Genomic DNA, 19,344 nt, shown 5'->3' on the forward strand with positions numbered 1-19,344 from the left:
AGTTCTGCTTTTATTAAACAACCCTGCCAAATGACGGCAGCCATCTCCGGTCTGCCTTTCCTGGTCTCGCTCCCTTCAAACCTCTGTAGCTAAACCCACCTTTTCTTCCCCTCGCACCCCTCCCGTGACTCCAGCGCACGCCCGACTTCGGTCTCCTCCAGCCATCGGCGCCTTTGAAAAACGCTGCTGCACATCCCGCCTGCTCCGAGCAGCTACCAAACACAGCCCAGGTTCACAGTTCTGGTCTTGAACACCAAATGAAAGGCTGCCTCGGAAGCTCTCATTCCTATTCAACTCGGCACAGTGTACTACAGAATTAGCCTGTGTTTTTTAGCAAAGGAATATGCTTGTTTCAACACGCGTCTTTCCCAAGCGAGGGGCAACATCACAAAGCAGTTTTCTTACAAAACCCTACTGCTGCCCTACGAACACAAGAAGGCAGATCCCCAACATATGCTGTTTAATCCATTTTAAAAGTATGAGAAGAGTTGACATCATAACTCTCTCAAAGGGATCCTGTATGCTTACCAGACTTGGTTTAGCTTTGAACTCCTTGAAAACAGTATTTTGGGAGCCTAAATGTTATTTTACAAGATCTGTGCAGTTCCTTAGCAGGACAGGGGAAATCAAATCTTTTGCATGAACCAATTAAATCCTCTGTAGCCTCAGAAAATCATTGGAGGTTTTCTAATATGGTTTTAGCAGAGTAGCCAATGATGACAATTTGGTTTATGACCTTTACTTTAAACAACGTGTCTCCGCAGCTAACCCTCTATTCTGGCTTTCCTTAGCAGGAAGAGGAACGCTCACAATCTCTGGGGATTATCTGTGTTTCCAACGGGAACACCTCCAACCTCTGCCCAGCAGCAGCGCACGCTTGGCTGAGACCCAGCACAGCCACCGACCTCGGAACAGTCACAATGAGAAACCCCAAAGCAGACTGGACCTAAATTCACCAGTTCCGTGAGAACACTTTGAGAATTTACTGTTTCTTCTGCAATACAGCTGGCACTGTCAAAAAAATCTGCATCTATTTTTTGATAGGAAAAAAAACCTCAGAGAAGCCCTGAAAAGCCAGTCGGTCCTGTAACAGCCCTCCCCAAACACGTGAAAACCCACAAACCCAAAGAAGAACACACTGGGATGACAATCCGGAAAGATGAGATGCTATGAGCTCAGTGCACTTCCCTTTTGCTACTGTCAATGCACTAAGAACCCCTAAAACCATGGGGTGCTTCTGGCTGAGGACCAATGCCACTTACTGACTCTGAACTCAACGTGAGGAATGAGCACGCATCCTAACATTCAGTAACAATGGCTTGATAAACAGAACTGAAAACCTTGGCAGATTAAATTCTGCCTTCAAAAACGGCACAGGGACTTTTGAAGGGCATTTTTTTATGAATTTGGTTCTTTTGTACTTGTATTGCTTTTTAAAACAACACGCAGGCTCCTCAGCCACTGAGGGGTGATGTCCTCAAAGCATACGTGTAGGCTTTTTCCTTAAAGATAGTTCCTTTAAAGTATTTTACTGATAGCGAAGATTTATGCGCTTTGTATAGAAAGAAAAATCATAGGCAGCAAAACTAGTCAGGAATATGTCAGAAGATCATACAGCAAATTTCTCACATCTTCAAATGCAGAGACAAAAGCCTGGAGATGGGATGAAACAAGAAGAACACTGTTCCTGGCCGATGAAGTAATGGCTCTGTCCAAAGACGGCCAATTGTCTGCGAAAACAACGCTGAGCATCTACAGTACCGAATTATACCGCAAGGAAACCACCATGAATGCGAGGGGTATGGGGAGCAAAAAGCCCTCGCGGAACACAGGACCTGCCATGATGAGAATCCAAGCTGAGCACAGGAGAGCCCTGCAGATGAGGGTCAGGCGCTCGCCTCCGTCTGAAATAACTGCACTCAGCAGCAATTCAGCTCCCCAGATCCTTTTCAGGCTGAAAACAACAGTCTGGAGACAAACTGGTGCGGTGGAAGACATCGGGGTGATCTCTAACAGTAGGATTCGGGGCCAACTGCGCTTATAGAACGAGAGCACTTCAGCTACTTGCATGGACATTTTTGGCGCAGAAGATTATAAGCAATTTGTTTTCCTTTAAGTAGAAAAGAAGTAAAGAATTAGAAGTCAATTCAATATTTCAGTCTTCTTCCTCTTAATACCCCTGGAGCTGCATCCCAATCAGAAGACACATCGAGGCAGATACATCACGGTCACCGTGCTCAAGCAAGCTCTGCCGGCCGGCGCTTCCGAGGACTGGAGCTGCCCTGCAGCTACTGCCATTTGTTACGTGTCTTGCGTTCAACCAGGACACGGCTGTATGTCAGGAAGTAAATAAAAAAGAAGCATTGCGTGTTTAAAAACACTAAGCAAATCATCTCAGGGCTGCCAATACAACGGCTGTCAGGCTATTACGGAAGTAGGTATGAAGAGGTGTATTACAATTCCTCATTGTTACATGGTGCCTGTTCTGGACCCCCCTGCCAAGGCGGCTGCTCTCTGCGCTGAACATACCAGCACTGGTGTGCACTGAGGAGCAGGGCATTTCGGCTGCTCCCCACCTGTGGTGCGAGTAGACACACGACCTATCAACTATCAACTAACCCAGGAAGCGGTCCATAAAAGCTGACTGTTCATCCCACCGTGTTCTTGTGCACCAGCGGGCTCCAGCTGCAAGGACACAGCCCAAGCGAGGCGCATCGGCACCGTCCACACCTCCTCTAGCGACGCCGCAGACACCGCTCTGCTGCGCGAGGCAATATCTGTAATGGGAGGCTTTTCTTGCTCTGAATGCAGCTACCAATGGGTGCCGCTTAATGCCAGAAAGGATCACAGAAAATTAAAATGTTTGCAGGGAACAAAATTAAGTTCATTAACCAGTACCCACAAAGGTCTGAACGAAATCCAGAGCAGTGGCTCCCAATTACAAACCACTGCTCTACAAGAACGCCATTGTAAATAAGCTGTAGCAAGCACACAGAACCATCTTAACTTTACAGTGGTGTTGAAACAGACAAAAATTTGATGAAGGTATGGCGAGCTTCAAAAGAAATAGTAAGAATGGTCAGCTGGCTCAAGCCATTTGAACTACCCTCCTACAACTTAAGCCAATGTTAAATAAACCCCAGATGATGAGGATAACATCGTCTGAGCTGTGCTGAGAGGCTGTTGGTGGCACACACGTGCAGGCTGGCCAGGTTTGTTCTTCCGCTCAGGCCTGCACGGAGCCGGAAAGACAAAGGGCTTCTCCTGCAGAGGCTGGGGATGCAGCCCTGGTAACCGAAGGCTCGCCGGGCACTCGCAGCATCCCTGTGCTGGGCACTCGCGGTGTAGCACCCAGGTTGCGCCAACCCAAACGGCAACTGACCTCGATGCGTGTGAACCAACAACGAGGCGCTTACCTGTGATCTTGTCTCTGACGAGCTTGCAGGATTCGATCTCGCCAATGCTCCCAAAGAGACTCCTGAACTCCTCCTGGGTCATGTTCTGGGGTAAGTAGTTGACTATGAGGTTGGTTTTGCTGTCGTCTGTGGCAGCCCCCGTCTGCATGGGGGAAGGGCAGTTCCTACTGTTGCTGGAGGGTCCATTGGTTGTATTGGAAGTAGGGCCATTTGACACCTGAGGCTCCATGGTGCTAATTATCTACAGCAAAAGAAGAGGAGAAGGGGGGAAAAAGCCCTTAAGTTTCATAGATACAATAGCTATTTTTAAAGATACTTACAAACGAATGAGTAGGTAGCATTCATGGCCAATTTACAGACTTCAACAAAAAAACCCGGCTTGATTCCTCTGTTATTGTTGCAAAGTAGGTCATGCTAGTCTTTGGCTGTGAGCACATCCGAAGATGCAGTTAAAAAAACCTACATTTTTTGTTAATGCAAAGCCGATTCCCGCTTTCATCACACAGCCATTTTCACAAACGTAAATGCAAACCACATAAATTTAATTATAATTTAAGGTAATAATCATAATTAAAATTACAGTTCCATTAAATCAGATGAAGTAAGTGTACGCTCTACACAAAAAGGTAAAATATTTTACCTATTTAATAAGTGTATCACAGAGTGCAATGACAACAACATTAAGCAGGCAGAGTCTACCTGCAACCTGCCGTCACTCAGACTGCCTTCAGTTAACACACCCGCTGTCCCAAGACGTACCAGTTGCTGGTTCTAGGGATGACCTATATTCTCCAGTTGTATTTTTCACTAACCAGCTGACACCTCTTTAAATAATAAGGCCCTGGATTTGCAATCTTCAGAGATACAAAGGTCTTTGGATATTTACTGGAATCAGAAAGGTTTAATCAGAGAAAGGCTTATCAGGCACAGGTGGAGGCTGGAATCTTAACAAGCGCTTCTCTCTTGAAATGTAAAACACTAATTTTCACAGAAAAGACTGAAAAACCGACAAATAAGAGTCCAGCCCAGCAAAGAGCAGGCAGGACAGCAGCGCCATTGTCACCAGCGCCACCGGTCACATGAGCAAAGCCGCATGTTTATCTGCGGCCTGAGGCCTCTAGAACGCAAGATTTCACCCCAAACTGCACAGGCAAACTAAGGAAGCAGAAAAACCTGGGCACTTTGGGCCTGTTCTACACAGGTGTCTGTCTCTGCTACGGCTTCCAACACGGCCCCGCTGTCACCGGTGCTGACAAGGGAAGGACATCGGCCGAGTCTCCAGCCTGGCCCAGTTAAAGCCACTGCAATGGGAGCTCCTGCTGCCTGCGGGCGCCGCAGCTGCACCGGTGCCTGGTACCAAGGAGCGAAGCCCCAGCGCAGGACGAGCGGCCGCTGGCAGGGGCTGCGCAGCCCGGCTCGGACAAGGCAGGGCCGGACACCACAGGGCCCTCCTTCCCTCCACCACCCCGTGACTACCAGAACCGCTCAACACCTAACTCGCCTCTTTGGTTCTAAACCCAGGGAGGTACATGTTGTGACAAATCAGGGCTGCAACTCAGCAGGATGGGGGAGACAGCAGAAAATGGGCGTCTGTTCTAAAATTAACTGCGTGAGGGTGGCTCGGGTTATATTCTGGTCAATTCTATTTTTTTCCTCAATTAAAATGCTTAAGTGTTAGTTTAATGTCTCCTTCAGGAAATTACCCCCTTTTTAATCAATGGAAATAAGTTTTGCGTTACCATTATTCTGTATTATCAGGAACGGCTATTTCGTTTTGCAGTTTTTAAATACGAAGCAGCCTTGCCACACTGTGCTTCAACCACACCGCAGAACCATTGGGAAATTAACTCTGCAAAAACAGCAACTTCCTGAAGGAAAACCAGCACCTCCACAGCAGAGTCCCTGCCCATGTCACCATCCCGAGCGCTCCTTCGGGACCCTCCCTTTCACCCCCTATCAGCCACGCTTCCTTTTTTCTTTCCCCTTCAATCCGATTTCATCAATGTATTTACTCACACTCCTAAATGCTTCAGATGCTGCTACATCTGTTTAACTGAGCAGTCCAGCTGGAGCATCAGCCCCTGGTGTCCACGGCCCCACCGCCACCCAGCCCAGCCTGCTGCCCTGCACCCCAGTGAAACAAACACCCCCCGCAGCACCCTGTGCTCACACCGGCTGGATGTGCACCCCAGTGAAACAAACAAACACCCCCGCAGCACCCTGTGCTCACACCGGCTGGATGTGCACCCCAGTGAAACAAACAAACACCCCCCGCAGCACCCTGTGCTCACACCGGCTGGATGTGCACCCCAGTGAAACAAACAAACACCCCCCGCAGCACCCTGTGCTCACACCGGCTGGATGTGCACCAACGGGCCAAGGACTGGGGGGAAATGCCAGTTCTGCCAGCAAGACACAAGCAGAGGCCGAGCGAGGCAGCTGACACAGTTAATCGCAGCCTTCCGTGTGCGGCTCGACCACCCGACTGCATCCTTCCCGACACCAAAAACCCACACGGTACATTGCAATTTTAAGGACTGATCTTGCCTTCTAAAGCCAAGATGAAGAGCACACACTGGTTTCAGTTCCAGGAGCACAAAGCTCTGAGGAAGGTACAGCATCTATTATTAGCAGCAGACACAAAAGCTATCTATAGTTCCCCAGATAAACAATAACCCCGGATCTTTTCAAATCTGTGAAAGAAAACAAAATCTGAAACTGGCTGGTGTCCTACTTACGCATTTTCTGAACCCTTCCTAGTTACATTTTCAGCATGCTTACCTTCCACATCAAGCAAATAAATGCAATTCAACTCAGATATTTAACATGTTCAGAAAATTAAGCTGCTCTGTAAAAATCTGTTCTTGAACGAGCAGATTCTCTCATATAATACTTCATCAAAACATCTTGGCATGAACTAACGCGGCACCAGGTGCCAGGTTTTCTTCCCCACTCAACTCCAATTAGCTTTGCCTGATTTTTCAATAGTAGGAATGAAAATCAAGGCACTTATTTGCCCTTCAAATTATTGCCAAGTTGTAGGTTACTGAAAATCGATCTGCTTTATAAAAAAAAAAGAACATGGATAGAGAGAAATGCTGATACATTATTAAAAATGTTTCGGATCAAGTATTTCCAATGCAATTGTTTTTCTGCATAATTTTAAGTCTCCATTTACAGAGCGATTTCCCTGCAAAAGCAGTTATGTACCGGAGTTTGCATTCAAAGCTCTTACAAAGGAATAATGGTTATTTTAAATGCACATAATGATTCACGTAATTAGTAAAGAGTTCAGTTATTAAAGGTAACGAAAAGGTAAGGCCTAGCTCTCCTTTCTAAACCTTCTGTCCTCTGCCCAACTAACCCAGGCACCTCAGAAGGGAGCGGGTGCGCCGGGACAGGCCCTGCTGGTGACCACCTCGCTGCAGTATTACAGAGCTGTGCACCCCACGTCAGCCACCACGTCACACGAAAAAACACTTATTCGAAGAACAGACTTCACCATTTCATGTGCTGTTTCCTCTATGCACAACACTAAGATTATAGATTTTTAATTCAGCACCTGCACCACAACGTGAACATTTCTGAAACTGATAGCTCTGGTTTCCTGGGCACACAGGTAAATTTCATCTTGTCTTAATTACTGGTAATAACTTGCTTTAACAAAGTCTTGGGCTGTAATTCAATTTTACAGAGATATTAAAGGAGGCTGGGAGTTTTTAACTCATCAAGGGCTTATCTGGATATAGGCAAAATAAATGTGGAAAAATCCAGCAATGACTGAGCCCCCATGTTAATTAAAAACCCCACCACATATACATACATCCTCTTATCCCTTGCAGATCAGTATTACACCTCCAGACATGCCACGCAAACCCAGCAGCATCTCTATGCTTCTGTAGATGTCCTCTGACCCAATTTGGGCAGCTCCTACCGGTCCTGCAACCCCACGGTGCCAATGTCACGTGTGGTGACAGTCACGCGCTGCTTAAACCCACACCACCAAACCCTTCTTCGTCAACCTGCCAGCCTCCCAGTACTGCCAGCACCGTGTTCTACCTACAGACCTACAGCGGCTCTGAAGAAGAATAAATTGCAGTGACTGTTGATAGACGCTGATAATTTAGCCACCAATAATTTGAATATTCTGCCTTTACAGCACTGAACAATACAATCTGTGACAGAATTTCATGGCTGCAATTCTGTAAGCTAAAGGCAGCCCGTATTTCAGATTCTGGGTGTATCTCACCAGGCTGCTGCCTTTGAAAACGCCCTCTCGGTGCCCTGTTTGTGCCGGCGCGGTCCCGTACGGCAGAGCACGGGTGTTCCAGGCTGACGGAGCACACAGCGCGACGCGGCCGGGGAAGGCGGCGGCATGGCCTGCGAGCACTGCTCCCCACGGCCGGGTACAACCGCCTGCTAACAGCGCCAACCAACACCCATCACAGCAACTCCGCGCCACAAATAACGCTTAGAAATACTTCTGTCGTATGTTCATCTGTTTGGTTGTTCCTACAGTTAATTCAATTACCTTCAATCTATTCCTGCTGAAATATTAGTTCCAACAATAACGCAAAGAATACCTGTATGTATAAATACAACTATTACAATGCTTAAACAAGCCAGAGTAACCGACATTAATCTCCAGTTATTAGAATAAATGGTAGATGGATGTCACATATTACAAAGCACAGGTAATGAATCATTTGGGAAACCACCCGCAGACTGATTAAGACCGTCTTATCTCCCTCCTGCATGCATAACCAATAGCCAATGGCTCCATACATGGAAATACACATGCTTCCTATTTACTGTGTGTGTTCTCAGCAGCCTAGAAGGTCCGCATGTGAACCGAGGACTGGCGCACACGTGCTCTGAAAGGAGCTTCTATCAGCAAATAATTGGCACCCGTTCTTGGTACCTGAATTACATATACGCCACTGCCCATTTTCCACAAGAAAGAGAAATTAATTTAATAGGTACGGGGAAAAAACTCAATAACAATTGAGTGTTATTTATAGGCACTAAAGGGAAGTGTTTTTAAACACACCACAAGCAATCTTTTCCTAAATTTAAAATCTGAAGAAAATCCTAAGAACTATGGAGAATTCACCCAGACGTGCCCATTCTGAGGACTCAGGAAGTCAAACAAGTTATTATGAATAATGAACTGTTCGCAGCACCTAAATGCCAAGAAAAATGATCACGGTAGATTACACTTCATGAAGAATTCATGAGGTCTAATTTTATATTATTTTTAAGTGTTCATTAATGAACAAACTCCGAACATTGTCCCATTAAAAAAAAAGATTTCAGATAAATAATGCAAAGCTCTCACTTTATCCGGAAAAGCTCTTCAATTAGCACTGCGAGTTGTTCGCTCTGACGGGCGAAAACAAGCGGTGCCACGGCAGAGGTCCCACAGCCACCTCCTACAACACGGCAGGAGAGAAACAAACCAACCCTCTCGAAGAAAATAAACCTGGATGCACAAGGTTCTCCCTCCTGTAATGACAAACAGGCTTCAACTGCAACCGTATCTGCTCTTCTGAAGGGAAGGGAAGCCAGCCCAGCACAAGTCTTGGTCCCACAAGGACTTCCCTGCAGGTGAGAGAAACCCAATGCACAGGAGCCGCCTGGCCGGCCCATCGGGTGCTGGTGCGTGTGAACGGCCGGCGCTCGGGCCGTAGGAGCGGAGAGGAACACACAGGTACAGCCAGACCAGGGCCCTCGGCCCCCGCCCGCAGGCAGCCACTCTGGGCAGCTCAGCACACACCTGCATTGCTGCAGGACAGTGCACTGCATCGTAAAACCACGTCTTCCCACAGCAGCATCACAAAAAGAGAGTCATTTTAGGTATGCACTGGTTCAAAACCACAACTCCAGGCAGAGAGGCAGGTGCACCTGAACCTGGCGTACACATCACACCGGGCTCTTCCTAAAGTGACCTCAGCAGAGGCAACCAATGCAACCAGTCCTCCGCACGCAGCTCCGGCACAGGTTTCCTCCTCTGTAACACAACTGCCAAATCGCACTGTCGATTACACTTTTATTAAGGCTTATGTACCATACAACTAGACTTTGCTATTATTTACCTAATAAATACATCATGAACATGAAGTGAAGGAATAAAATGAAGCTTTTGAGTAAATCTGCCTGGAGGCAAATCCAATACCCCAGAAACGAATCATTATCTAACCCTCTGTATTTTGAACACCCTCCCTACTCTTGTGCACTTTTACAGGCTCTATCTTTACCTTCCTTTGAGTAAGAGCCATACTAAATATTTCAAGCAGAGCCCCAGCTGCAAGTCTCAGCTCAGAAAGGCGGCAGGGACAGTCTGACAAAACCCCAGCTCAGAAAGGCAGCAGGGACACAGTCTGACAAAACCCCAGCTCAGAAAGGCGGCAGGGACAGTCTGACAAAACCCCAGCTCAGAAAGGCAGCAGGGACAGTCTGACAAAACCCCAGCTCAGAAAGGCGGCAGGGACACAGTCTGACAAAACCCCAGCTCAGAAAGGCGGCAGGGACACAGTCTGACAAAACCCCAGCTCAGAAAGGCGGCAGGGACACAGTCTGACAAAACCCCAGCTCAGAAAGGCGGCAGGGACAGTCTGACAAAACCCCAGCTCAGAAAGGCGGCAGGGACACAGTCTGACAAAACCCCAGCTCAGAAAGGCGGCAGGGACAGTCTGACAAAACCCCAGCTCAGAAAGGCGGCAGGGACAGTCTGACAAAACCCCAGCTCAGAAAGGCGGTAGGGACAGTCTGACAAAACCCCAGCTCAGAAAGGCAGCAGGGACACAGTCTGACAAAACCCCAGCTCAGAAAGGCGGCAGGGACAGTCTGACAAAACCCCAGCTCAGAAAGGCGGCAGGGACAGTCTGACAAAACCCCAGCTCAGAAAGGCGGCAGGGACACTCTGACAAAACCCCAGCTCAGAAAGGCAGCAGGGACACAGTCTGACAAAACCCCAGCTCAGAAAGGCGGCAGGGACAGTCTGACAAAACCCCAGCTCAGAAAGGCGGCAGGGACACAGTCTGACAAAACCCCAGCTCAGAAAGGCAGCAGGGACACAGTCTGACAAAACCCCAGCTCAGAAAGGCGGCAGGGACAGTCTGACAAAACCCCAGCTCCAGAGCGCACTGCACTCGGGTTGAAACAGCGCTGAAACACCCCCAGCAGGTTCACATCCATGGGTGCCACAACAACTGTACAGAGCACACAAACGATCCGAACGGAGAAGACAACAAATGCCATCATTTCCAGAGGCAAGCTTCCGTTCAAACAAAAAGAGAAAATTATTTTCCTTAATAGTTGAAGTTATCCGTTATAGTCTTTTGCGTGAATATGCTAAAACAAAACATTCTGTCGCCAGCGAAACGAATGCAAAGTTTATTGGCAATATTGGCTGTTACGGCAGAGCGGTGCCTGAAGGCTGTAACTGATAGCAGCACCGAGCTGTGCGAGACGCTGCACGGATGGGTGGTGGGGCAGCGACCGCTGCTGTACCCACACACTGACAAACAGAGGCAGAACCCGGTGTTTCATTCCAAGTGTTGCAGAAGGGAACAGTCAAAGAGGAAGGAAGGCACCCAGCAAACGGCCGCAGTGACACAGTAACCTGTGACGGCTCTACAGCACAACACCGTCTACTCAAACCCGGCCCTGTGACAGGGTCACCACTCCTGACAGCTTTCTGAAAGAGCTAAACAGCATTATGAAGCACCAAATTGGCTTTTTTATGAGAAAGCTTCACTTAAATGTCTTCTGTTCCCATGCAGAATGGACTCTACATTTCTGCATTTGATTTCAAGGATAAAATGGAATGAGTGGGAAATAAAGGAGCCACAACCATTCCACCATCAATAACTACTGAGGTATCAGCAAACCACGCTCAGAACTACACGTTGGTAACTGCCCACAAGACAGGAACAAAGGCACCGTATCACAGACCTGATGTGGTCTCCTACTCTTCCTGCAGGTCCTCTGGGTAAGAAATGGGAGAACTCGGCTGGGCACACACACAGCTCAGCAGTCCCGGCGCCCAGCAGACAGACGCACGGACAGGCGCCCGCCAGCACGGCACGGGCTGCACTGCACACCTGTACGCACCACACCATCATTCCAGGAGCAGAATGGAGCTACAGCTCTGCCCTATGTGTTACCTTGACTCACAGTACTTGAGGTTCTTCATGAACTTTTACTTGGCTTCATTTTTCAATTGCTGTTTGCAGCTTCTTCACCTCTGGCGATGACTACGGGAAACCACACGTTTGGAGTCTCAGAGGTGTGTGGCTCCACTCTTCAGTGTCCTCCAAGCATCTCATGAAAGTCTACAGTAAATGTGCTCAACAGCACAAATTAAAACAGTAAGTGAGGAAAACTAGCATAAGAGGCGATGGTTGCAGCGGTTTCCCACTACCCCTGTACCAGGGTCATCCTTTTCACCAAGACAAACTTTTCTAGAAAGCCAGCCAGCTCTCCCTTCTCTAAGTGGGTTGGTTTCACCAGAACTTGCTTGCAGTCATTTCTGTCATTAAATGTAATTGACACACGAAGATAAGGGAGAATGCCGCCTTGACTTCACAGCACTCAGCACCACGCTGGGAGGCAGCTGTGGATAAAGCCACCACAAAAAATCCCTCATTTTTAACGCAATTGATGCATCCCCAGTCTTGTAGAAGGATCACGCAGCCAGCTCAGGTTAAAACCCCTTACAGTCCCGTGTGTCCCACACAACGGGTGGCATCAGGAGGGTGTCCCGGTCCTGTGCTGGGACGGGGCCACCACCGGCTCCCGACACCTCTGCTCAGAGCTCTGGGCGGTTCTTAGGCCCGGATCAAGGCAACGTGGTCAGGCTCTGCCTTCTGAAGGAACATCTGCTTTCCTCTCCAACCCCCCTCCTGCCAAACCCGTACCAGGCAACTCTCCACATAAATAAAACCCTTATAAAATATTACTCCATCATTCTGGATTGCTCCTTATTCCCTCCTGCTTCTCATCTGCATCTACTATTTGTTCTTTCAAGATGCAGACGAAGGCCAAAGGAGTCCGAAAAAACAACCTCAACAGTAAGACGAGATGTTTCTGTGACTGAGGCTCCAAGCCAAAATGCGGTAACATCCTCCTTTCCTCCATGGATTGCATTTATTAAGCAGATACCACAAAGGCAAGAGGTCTCCTGGTGACTGCCTCGTCCCTCTTGAAAGGGATGGTGACTAACAAAAAGCATATTTAAAATCTGTGCTAGCATGGTGATTAAAAAAAGAAACACCACCGAAAATATTAAGTATATGACACAAACCCTTAAAGATTGGAGAGGGTTTCTCAAAAGCCTGGGTACTAGATAATAATAATATAAGAGTGTGGTAGAGACCAATATCTAAGACAGATCTTCAGTTTAAAGGACACACGGCCTAAAAATACACTGAAATGAAAGCGAGAGAAATGGAGAAAACATTTTTATATGTTCGATTACTTCCTGATTTTTATTTTTAGTTCAGAGTTTTGCTTCCTAATCACTGCCTGTTTAGTTTACTGACTATGTCACCGAGTTATACACTACTGATCTATCACCAAACGGTACCGGTGACTTGGAAACGCGCGCTGCCCGCGTCCTGCCGCAGGCTCCAGGGCACGCGCCCGCTGGTCTCAGAGGCCCACGGCTGCAGGTCCCCAGCTGCTCCAGGCCTGCCACGATGCCACTTCATGTTCTTCCCTTTAAGAACACGATCTAGAACCGTTTGCAAGGCGAGATTTCGGATGGCGAAAGCTGCGCCACGAGCCACGCTGAAACCTACAGACATCCACCTGGCAGAAGGCAAAGGCAGCACAGAGCGGGCTCTCTGTGAAGCCCAGAACATCCAACCCCCCACTGCTGTTATTCCTACTGAAGTTCTAGAAACAAAAGCTGCAATTTTCAGAGGCCCTTAAGCAATTTAAGATTCATTAATGCTCACTGCAACAGAATTTCAGCTCCTAAGCCATAAGTTCTTCTGAAAATGCTGCCCATACATTTTTCATGCAAAGACAGGCTCATACTAGGCAGGAACGGATGGCTTAGCAAAACGGATGCCACAACCAAGATATTTTAAGGCTCTGTCCTCAACAGAATCTTAATGAAGACACACTGGTAAATGCAATTAGGCAACACTAATCAACATGTGTACATCTCAACTGCTGGCAACAACATCTCTATGGATACTGCTGCGTGCAGGCCTAGGAGAGACAGACCCTAAAGAGGACTCAGCTGAGCATCAGAGGTTCCACCTCCATCCTCAGAAACGTCACCTTCCTGCAAAGTGACAGTGTATTCCTCTGGAAACTGAACTAGACTAGTAATACAGTTCACAGCTTTCCCACAGATCACCTGTAAGCCTACAGCCCTGCACCACGTTAATATTGCTTATGGAAATAACATTTTCATGAAATACAGCTGCTCTTGCTCCTGTAACACACCCACAGCAGAAAAATGGCAATGAATTCCTCCAAAGTCACAAGGCCATCACCATCCCCAGGGTCACGAACAGACCACAGAGGGTGAAGACGAAAACGTTGTGGTGGGAAAGTGCTCAGACGTGACCCAGCACGCAGAGCTGCTCCCCCGACGGCCCCACTGAAGGAACAGCTACACGACGGCTGGAAGGAGAGCACGCCCCAAGGCACGCCACGGGATAAATACCCCAGTAATGTTTAGATTCAAAGGACCTCATGCATAAAAGCATCTATGCTAAGCTAAAAACCCATTATCACAGATTAATAATATATGATTAATCAATAAAGGACAAAATATCAAGTGCATATGCAGGTATATGTCCCAGGTCAGGTTAAGAGATCCTTAAGGTTTATCCTGGAGATAAACCCTACTAATCTCTGTACTAAGACAGAGAAACGCGCCACAGGCCAAATCAAACACCCTCCTTACTCCAATTACTAAGATGCCTCCTAAAATTTCCAAATTAAATCAAATTCTTATTCAAATAAACAAACAGACCCCAAACACCAAGAAGTTAAAAATCCTTCAAGACTCCTCTTAAAAAAAGGCAAAGAGGGCAGATCTGCGTCTCTCGGGCCCGGATGAACGGGCGGCCGTGCGGGGGCACAGCGCCCGCAGCCTCTGCCCGCCCAGCGCTGGGACCCGGCCCCAAACCCACACATCACATCCGGCTGGGGGGCCAACGGGCAACTGGAAAAGCACCAGCGCTATTACACATTACCAGGCAGAAACGTCCTATAGCCTAACCACGTAAGGGCAGCTTATTTAACATTGCTACAGCCAAAACACCGAAGTTACTGTCCTTTCTGTTGGCTAGCTTTCCCTCTGCAATACTCAGCCACAGGTGGATTCTTCAGAGCGCACACGGCTCTGGGTTTATCACTGTTTCACCTCGAAGAAGGAGAAGGCAGTGACAGAAGCGACACTGTGTCACCATTAAAAGGAGTATTGCCACCCAAGCGCCCCTGCCTGCTGGGGCACCCAGCACAGCTACCCCGGCACAGCTACCCCGGCGCAGCTACCCCGGCGCAGCTACCCCGGCGCAGCTACCCCGGCCCGCTCCGGGGCCACAGCTCCGGAGAACACGGCTCCTGCAGCGGCCACCGCGGCTCCGCGTGCCGCACGGCTGCTCCACGGCCACGAAGAGCACCACGCGGACACATCCAGTTCTGCATACAGCAAAGACGGACGATGCACCCTGAACTCAACATCTTCTACCCCAGCGAGCATCCACATTTGTGAACACCTCCTTCGGCGGTTGGGTAATGACAAGCACAGACAATAAAAAAGGGATTCTAAAAATATACTACTCTTTTTCCCCGGATTAGTGTGTCTACAGTTAAATATAAACTGTGCTCTATAAATTATCAAACGCAATGTCAAATTCTGAAGTGCACTCCGGAATCTCTCAGAACACACGAAATACAGAAAATGACAATTCTGTCCTGGCCCAGTTATTCTACAGACCAACCCGCTCCTGTGCGAGATCATGGAGTCGGCTCCCATCAGCGGCCACACTAAAAATGGCCACAGCCACCACCGCCGCTGCGCGCTGCGCTCCGCAGGACCCTCCGCACCCAGCAATGAGATTAATTCCCCGAACAGCTGCTCTCGCAGGGAGGGCACCGGCAGCAGCGCTGCCGCGGCAGAGCTGGCACACGCACGTTAGGATGGATTTCCAGCATTCACGCTTTCTGCTAAAAATCAACTTCCCCCTACTCATCTACTGCCAGTAACTTCATTTGGAACAAAGATATACAGGGAACAGTACTGGAACTATTTTTATTGAGGGAGCATTTGTTTACATGCATTATTTCTTCTATGGTGTCGTGACTGCCCCTTCTGCTCTACAGAAATATCAGCACCAGCCTCTGCCTGCAAGTTCTGCACACAGCACAGCAAAGAGCCACTGACGGCCATTCGAAGATAAGGATGACCAGGAGAAGACGAATACAAGGACAGCAATCAACGGTCACGTTTATAAACCCTGCCACCAAGTAAAAACAGAACAAATCCCCAAGTATCTCTGATGCCAAATGCAGAACATCTTCACACCTCACCACGGTGTCACGACTTAAACATGGGTTGTGAATTTCGGATTATCCAACACAAATTGTCTGATGGCTCTAGAGTCCACATGTCAGCTGACAAGGACCAGAAAAGGCACGGCCTCCTCCCCAGGTCACCATTTCACTCAATGAAAAGATGCATTAGTATTTTTGCTCATGTGGTTTTCTACAACCCTCTTGAACCAGAACTACCAGACAGCTTGACTTCCCCACACCTTAAGTACGTACAGACATCAAGAGCTTAAATTAACCCACAGATTAAACAACAAAAAAACGTCCAATATGAAATTTTCCAAGGAAGTTTAGTCTATCCATTATAATTCTCAAAGTCACAAATATCACTTTTGCTTTTAATAGCAGTAGAGCAGTGTGGACTTCTGGCAGCTGTCCTGATCTGTACCAGGACAGACAAGGGGACAAAACTGGTTCCTGGAATTCCACGTCCTCACTGGGCAATTAGACAGAACATCACAAGATGAGTCAGATCTACCATAAATTATAAATGGTGAGTATTGCTGTCTTGGCGAGTTTTTTAGTGCGCAAGCCCGAGTTTCACAAGGGGAAGAAAACAAGAAGGACAAGCTTCCTTCAGCCCTTATGTCCTACAAAAGCTTTTCAACAGCACTCAGCCTGGGAGTCAACACCACCCAGTGCTCAGCAAAGCACTGAGCTCCGCCGAGCGAGCGCAGCGGCACGGCCAGGCCGGCACGCGGCCCCGCGGCGCCGTTACCTGCCCCGTAACCACCCCTCGGTGTCCGCAGGGAGGGTCGGACCGGACCTTCTCCCCACGCGTCCCCCACGAAGCCGAGCCCAGAGCGGTGTGGCTCTCCCGCCGGGCTCGGCCAGCGCAGCCGGAGCGGCTGCATCTGGAGGACCCAACGCTACTGAAAGGCTCCGGCGCACCGCTGCCCTCCGCCAGCGCCCAAAATCGCTTATGTGGACAGACGCCTTACGTGTGGAACCTTCTTGAAGCACCGCAAGTGACAGAACCACCTCCCATGGCCATCTGCGTCTGTTTCGGAACGGAGGGGTATCAACATGGCCTTCACCTCCAAGACTTCAGCATCCTCAAAAGCCAAACATGCTACACCACCCCGATCCTCAAAAACAATGGGTATACAGCTCCAGACTGGGAAAAACACCAACCATAATGTGTGAGAGCTTTTGCAGCAATAAAGGGCAATAACAAAAAAAAATGAAAAAGCAATAATAAAATAAATGACACTAAGTATTTAATTATCTTTTGTTTTAGAATTCAAGGACGTAATTTCCCATCACAACAGCATCGCTGATGGAACTGTGTGTGCCTTAGCAACAAAGGCATACTACAGAACCTTATATACATCATGACTCTGAACATTGCCAAAGCCAAGCTTGCATTTTACTGCGCAAACAAACCATTCCCAGAAAAGAGGCGCAAAGGTTTCGCTATATTTTTTCCTCAATGTTCTCCTTTCATCCTGTTTTAATTAAGCTTCTTAACTGGCTCACGGCGTTTCCTGATTTTTACAGATCTGTGCGTTGAAAGTCCTCACAGAAGACACAACCAAGGGTAGAACAATGGCTAAGGCAGATTCCACCTTCTGGGGCCCTAAAGAAGCAGCAATGCATCAGAAGCTCCAAAATGGTTAGGGGAAAACACGGACCATCATCACAGAAAATAAAGATAACACCAGCTCTACTGAGCTGGCTTTTAATGAATTTATGCAAGCAATGTAAATGCTACAAATCAGACAACGTTAGAGAGTTGCGAAAATTAACTGCATTCTTATAATCTCCTCTGAAAGTATTTCATGTCTAACACTGATGTTCCAGTGCTATTGCAAACTGAATACTTCAGTAAACACGAGGTCCTATCTTCAGCGCCCCGAGCTCCCACCCAAAACTGGCTATAATTAAACGTGCGAACAACGAAGTAACAAACCTGCAAAGTCAAGGCTCTGAGGAATTAAGGGGCAGCACAGGACCGCACGGGTTCCCATCCACCAGTCCCCATCTCCCCGGAGCACAGCGCTGGTCCACGCGCCTGAGCCTCCTCCGGCCCCCCAGCCTTCCCTGCCCCTTCTGGACAGCTCATTGCAGACAACGACTGACCCTGGCACACCAGCACCTTCTCTCCCTCGTCTCTTCTCCTCCCTGTAACACCAGTGACCCACCAAAGCCCCCTGCACCTCAGACACGCTGGTACTGCACCAAGTAAAGACCGGTCATTCGAGGGAAAAAATAAATAAAAGGCGAGTAAACAGTCTTTGAATATTTGAATGTTCCTCCAACACCTTCACTTTACATGATCTCAAATGGTTAAACGTACTCAAGTGCAAAGGCTCAGGCAAGGTACAGGTCCCCATTAAGCACTCTTTTTATTAGAATTAGATCTATTGTGCTTGTTGAATGAAAACGTTACCCTCCTCTTTGCAAAATTCTTTAGGAAATGAGCAATGTGCCTTGCTCTGGAAGCTCCCTGGAAGCCCTAGCTGCTGGTAGCTGGACATTCACGCCAACAACTGAGAAGTAGCACGTTATGCGAATGCCCTTTCCTTTCTCTTACAAATCCCAGCATTTTCCTTACATCTACTCACACGAGAAGGGCAGACACACACGCACGAGCACATATATAAAGATACATGCATACCCATCTCCTCCTCCATCCTGCTCGGAAAGAAAGAGAGAAGGAGCCAGAGAGGGAGAGCAGTGCAATGGGGGAGGGCGACTTCCCAGCACACCAGCGAATCCTGGCCTGGCCTTCCCAGAGGCACCGCGGCTTTTAACATCGCCTTCCCTCCAAAAGGGCCGTTTGCGCCCACTTCCCCCCAAAAACCCCAATGACATTGAAAAAATACTGCATTGCAGCATTTGCCGGTGCATCCGAGTGTATCCAGTCAGCTGTCCCACAGACAAACACATGTACACGTTAATGTGTCCAGGCACGTAAATGAGTTGTCTAGTGGACACAGACTGCCTCAACAGACGAGTGCGTTCGTCAAGTTATCTGCGTCTCTCTCCCTCTCGCTATAATATTCTCTGCCACTGCCCATTTCTTGCCTGGGGTGTTTGCTCAAACGATTTTGGAAGTGCAAGTTCCCAAAGAACACAAATTCCCTGCCGGAATAGGGGAAGCAATCATACTCTGTTTCTTCTGAGAAAGCTCGGGATGCAGAGCGGCTCCCAGTTATGAACCAACAGCACAACAATTACACACAGAAAATAACCTGCATTTAATTAGTACACTCCCAGCATACCAAGTAGGAAGGTTGAGGAAAAAAAATGCACTGTAACCTAGAAGATATTATTTTTAAAAAATACATTAAATATATCTAAGAGTAACACAACCGGATTTTCATTCAACAGTCACAATATTTAA

At 48.1% G+C, this 19,344-nt stretch overlaps 1 protein-coding gene across 10 annotated transcripts in view; it reads right to left on the minus strand.

Annotated features, from left to right (window-relative positions):
- Positions 1-19,344, minus strand: part of ELAVL4 (ELAV like RNA binding protein 4) — an 85,023-nt gene that overhangs the window by 42,002 nt on the left and 23,677 nt on the right. For all 10 annotated transcript variants that reach the window (XM_071809886.1, XM_071809883.1, XM_071809882.1 and 7 more), the window contains one exon: positions 3,417-3,657. In XM_071809886.1, coding sequence (XP_071665987.1) covers positions 3,417-3,657 — 241 coding nt within the window. The remainder of the gene's footprint in view (positions 1-3,416; positions 3,658-19,344) is intronic.

This window comes from Patagioenas fasciata, chromosome 6, assembly GCF_037038585.1.
Source record: "Patagioenas fasciata isolate bPatFas1 chromosome 6, bPatFas1.hap1, whole genome shotgun sequence".
Lineage (NCBI taxonomy): Eukaryota > Metazoa > Chordata > Aves > Columbiformes > Columbidae > Patagioenas > Patagioenas fasciata.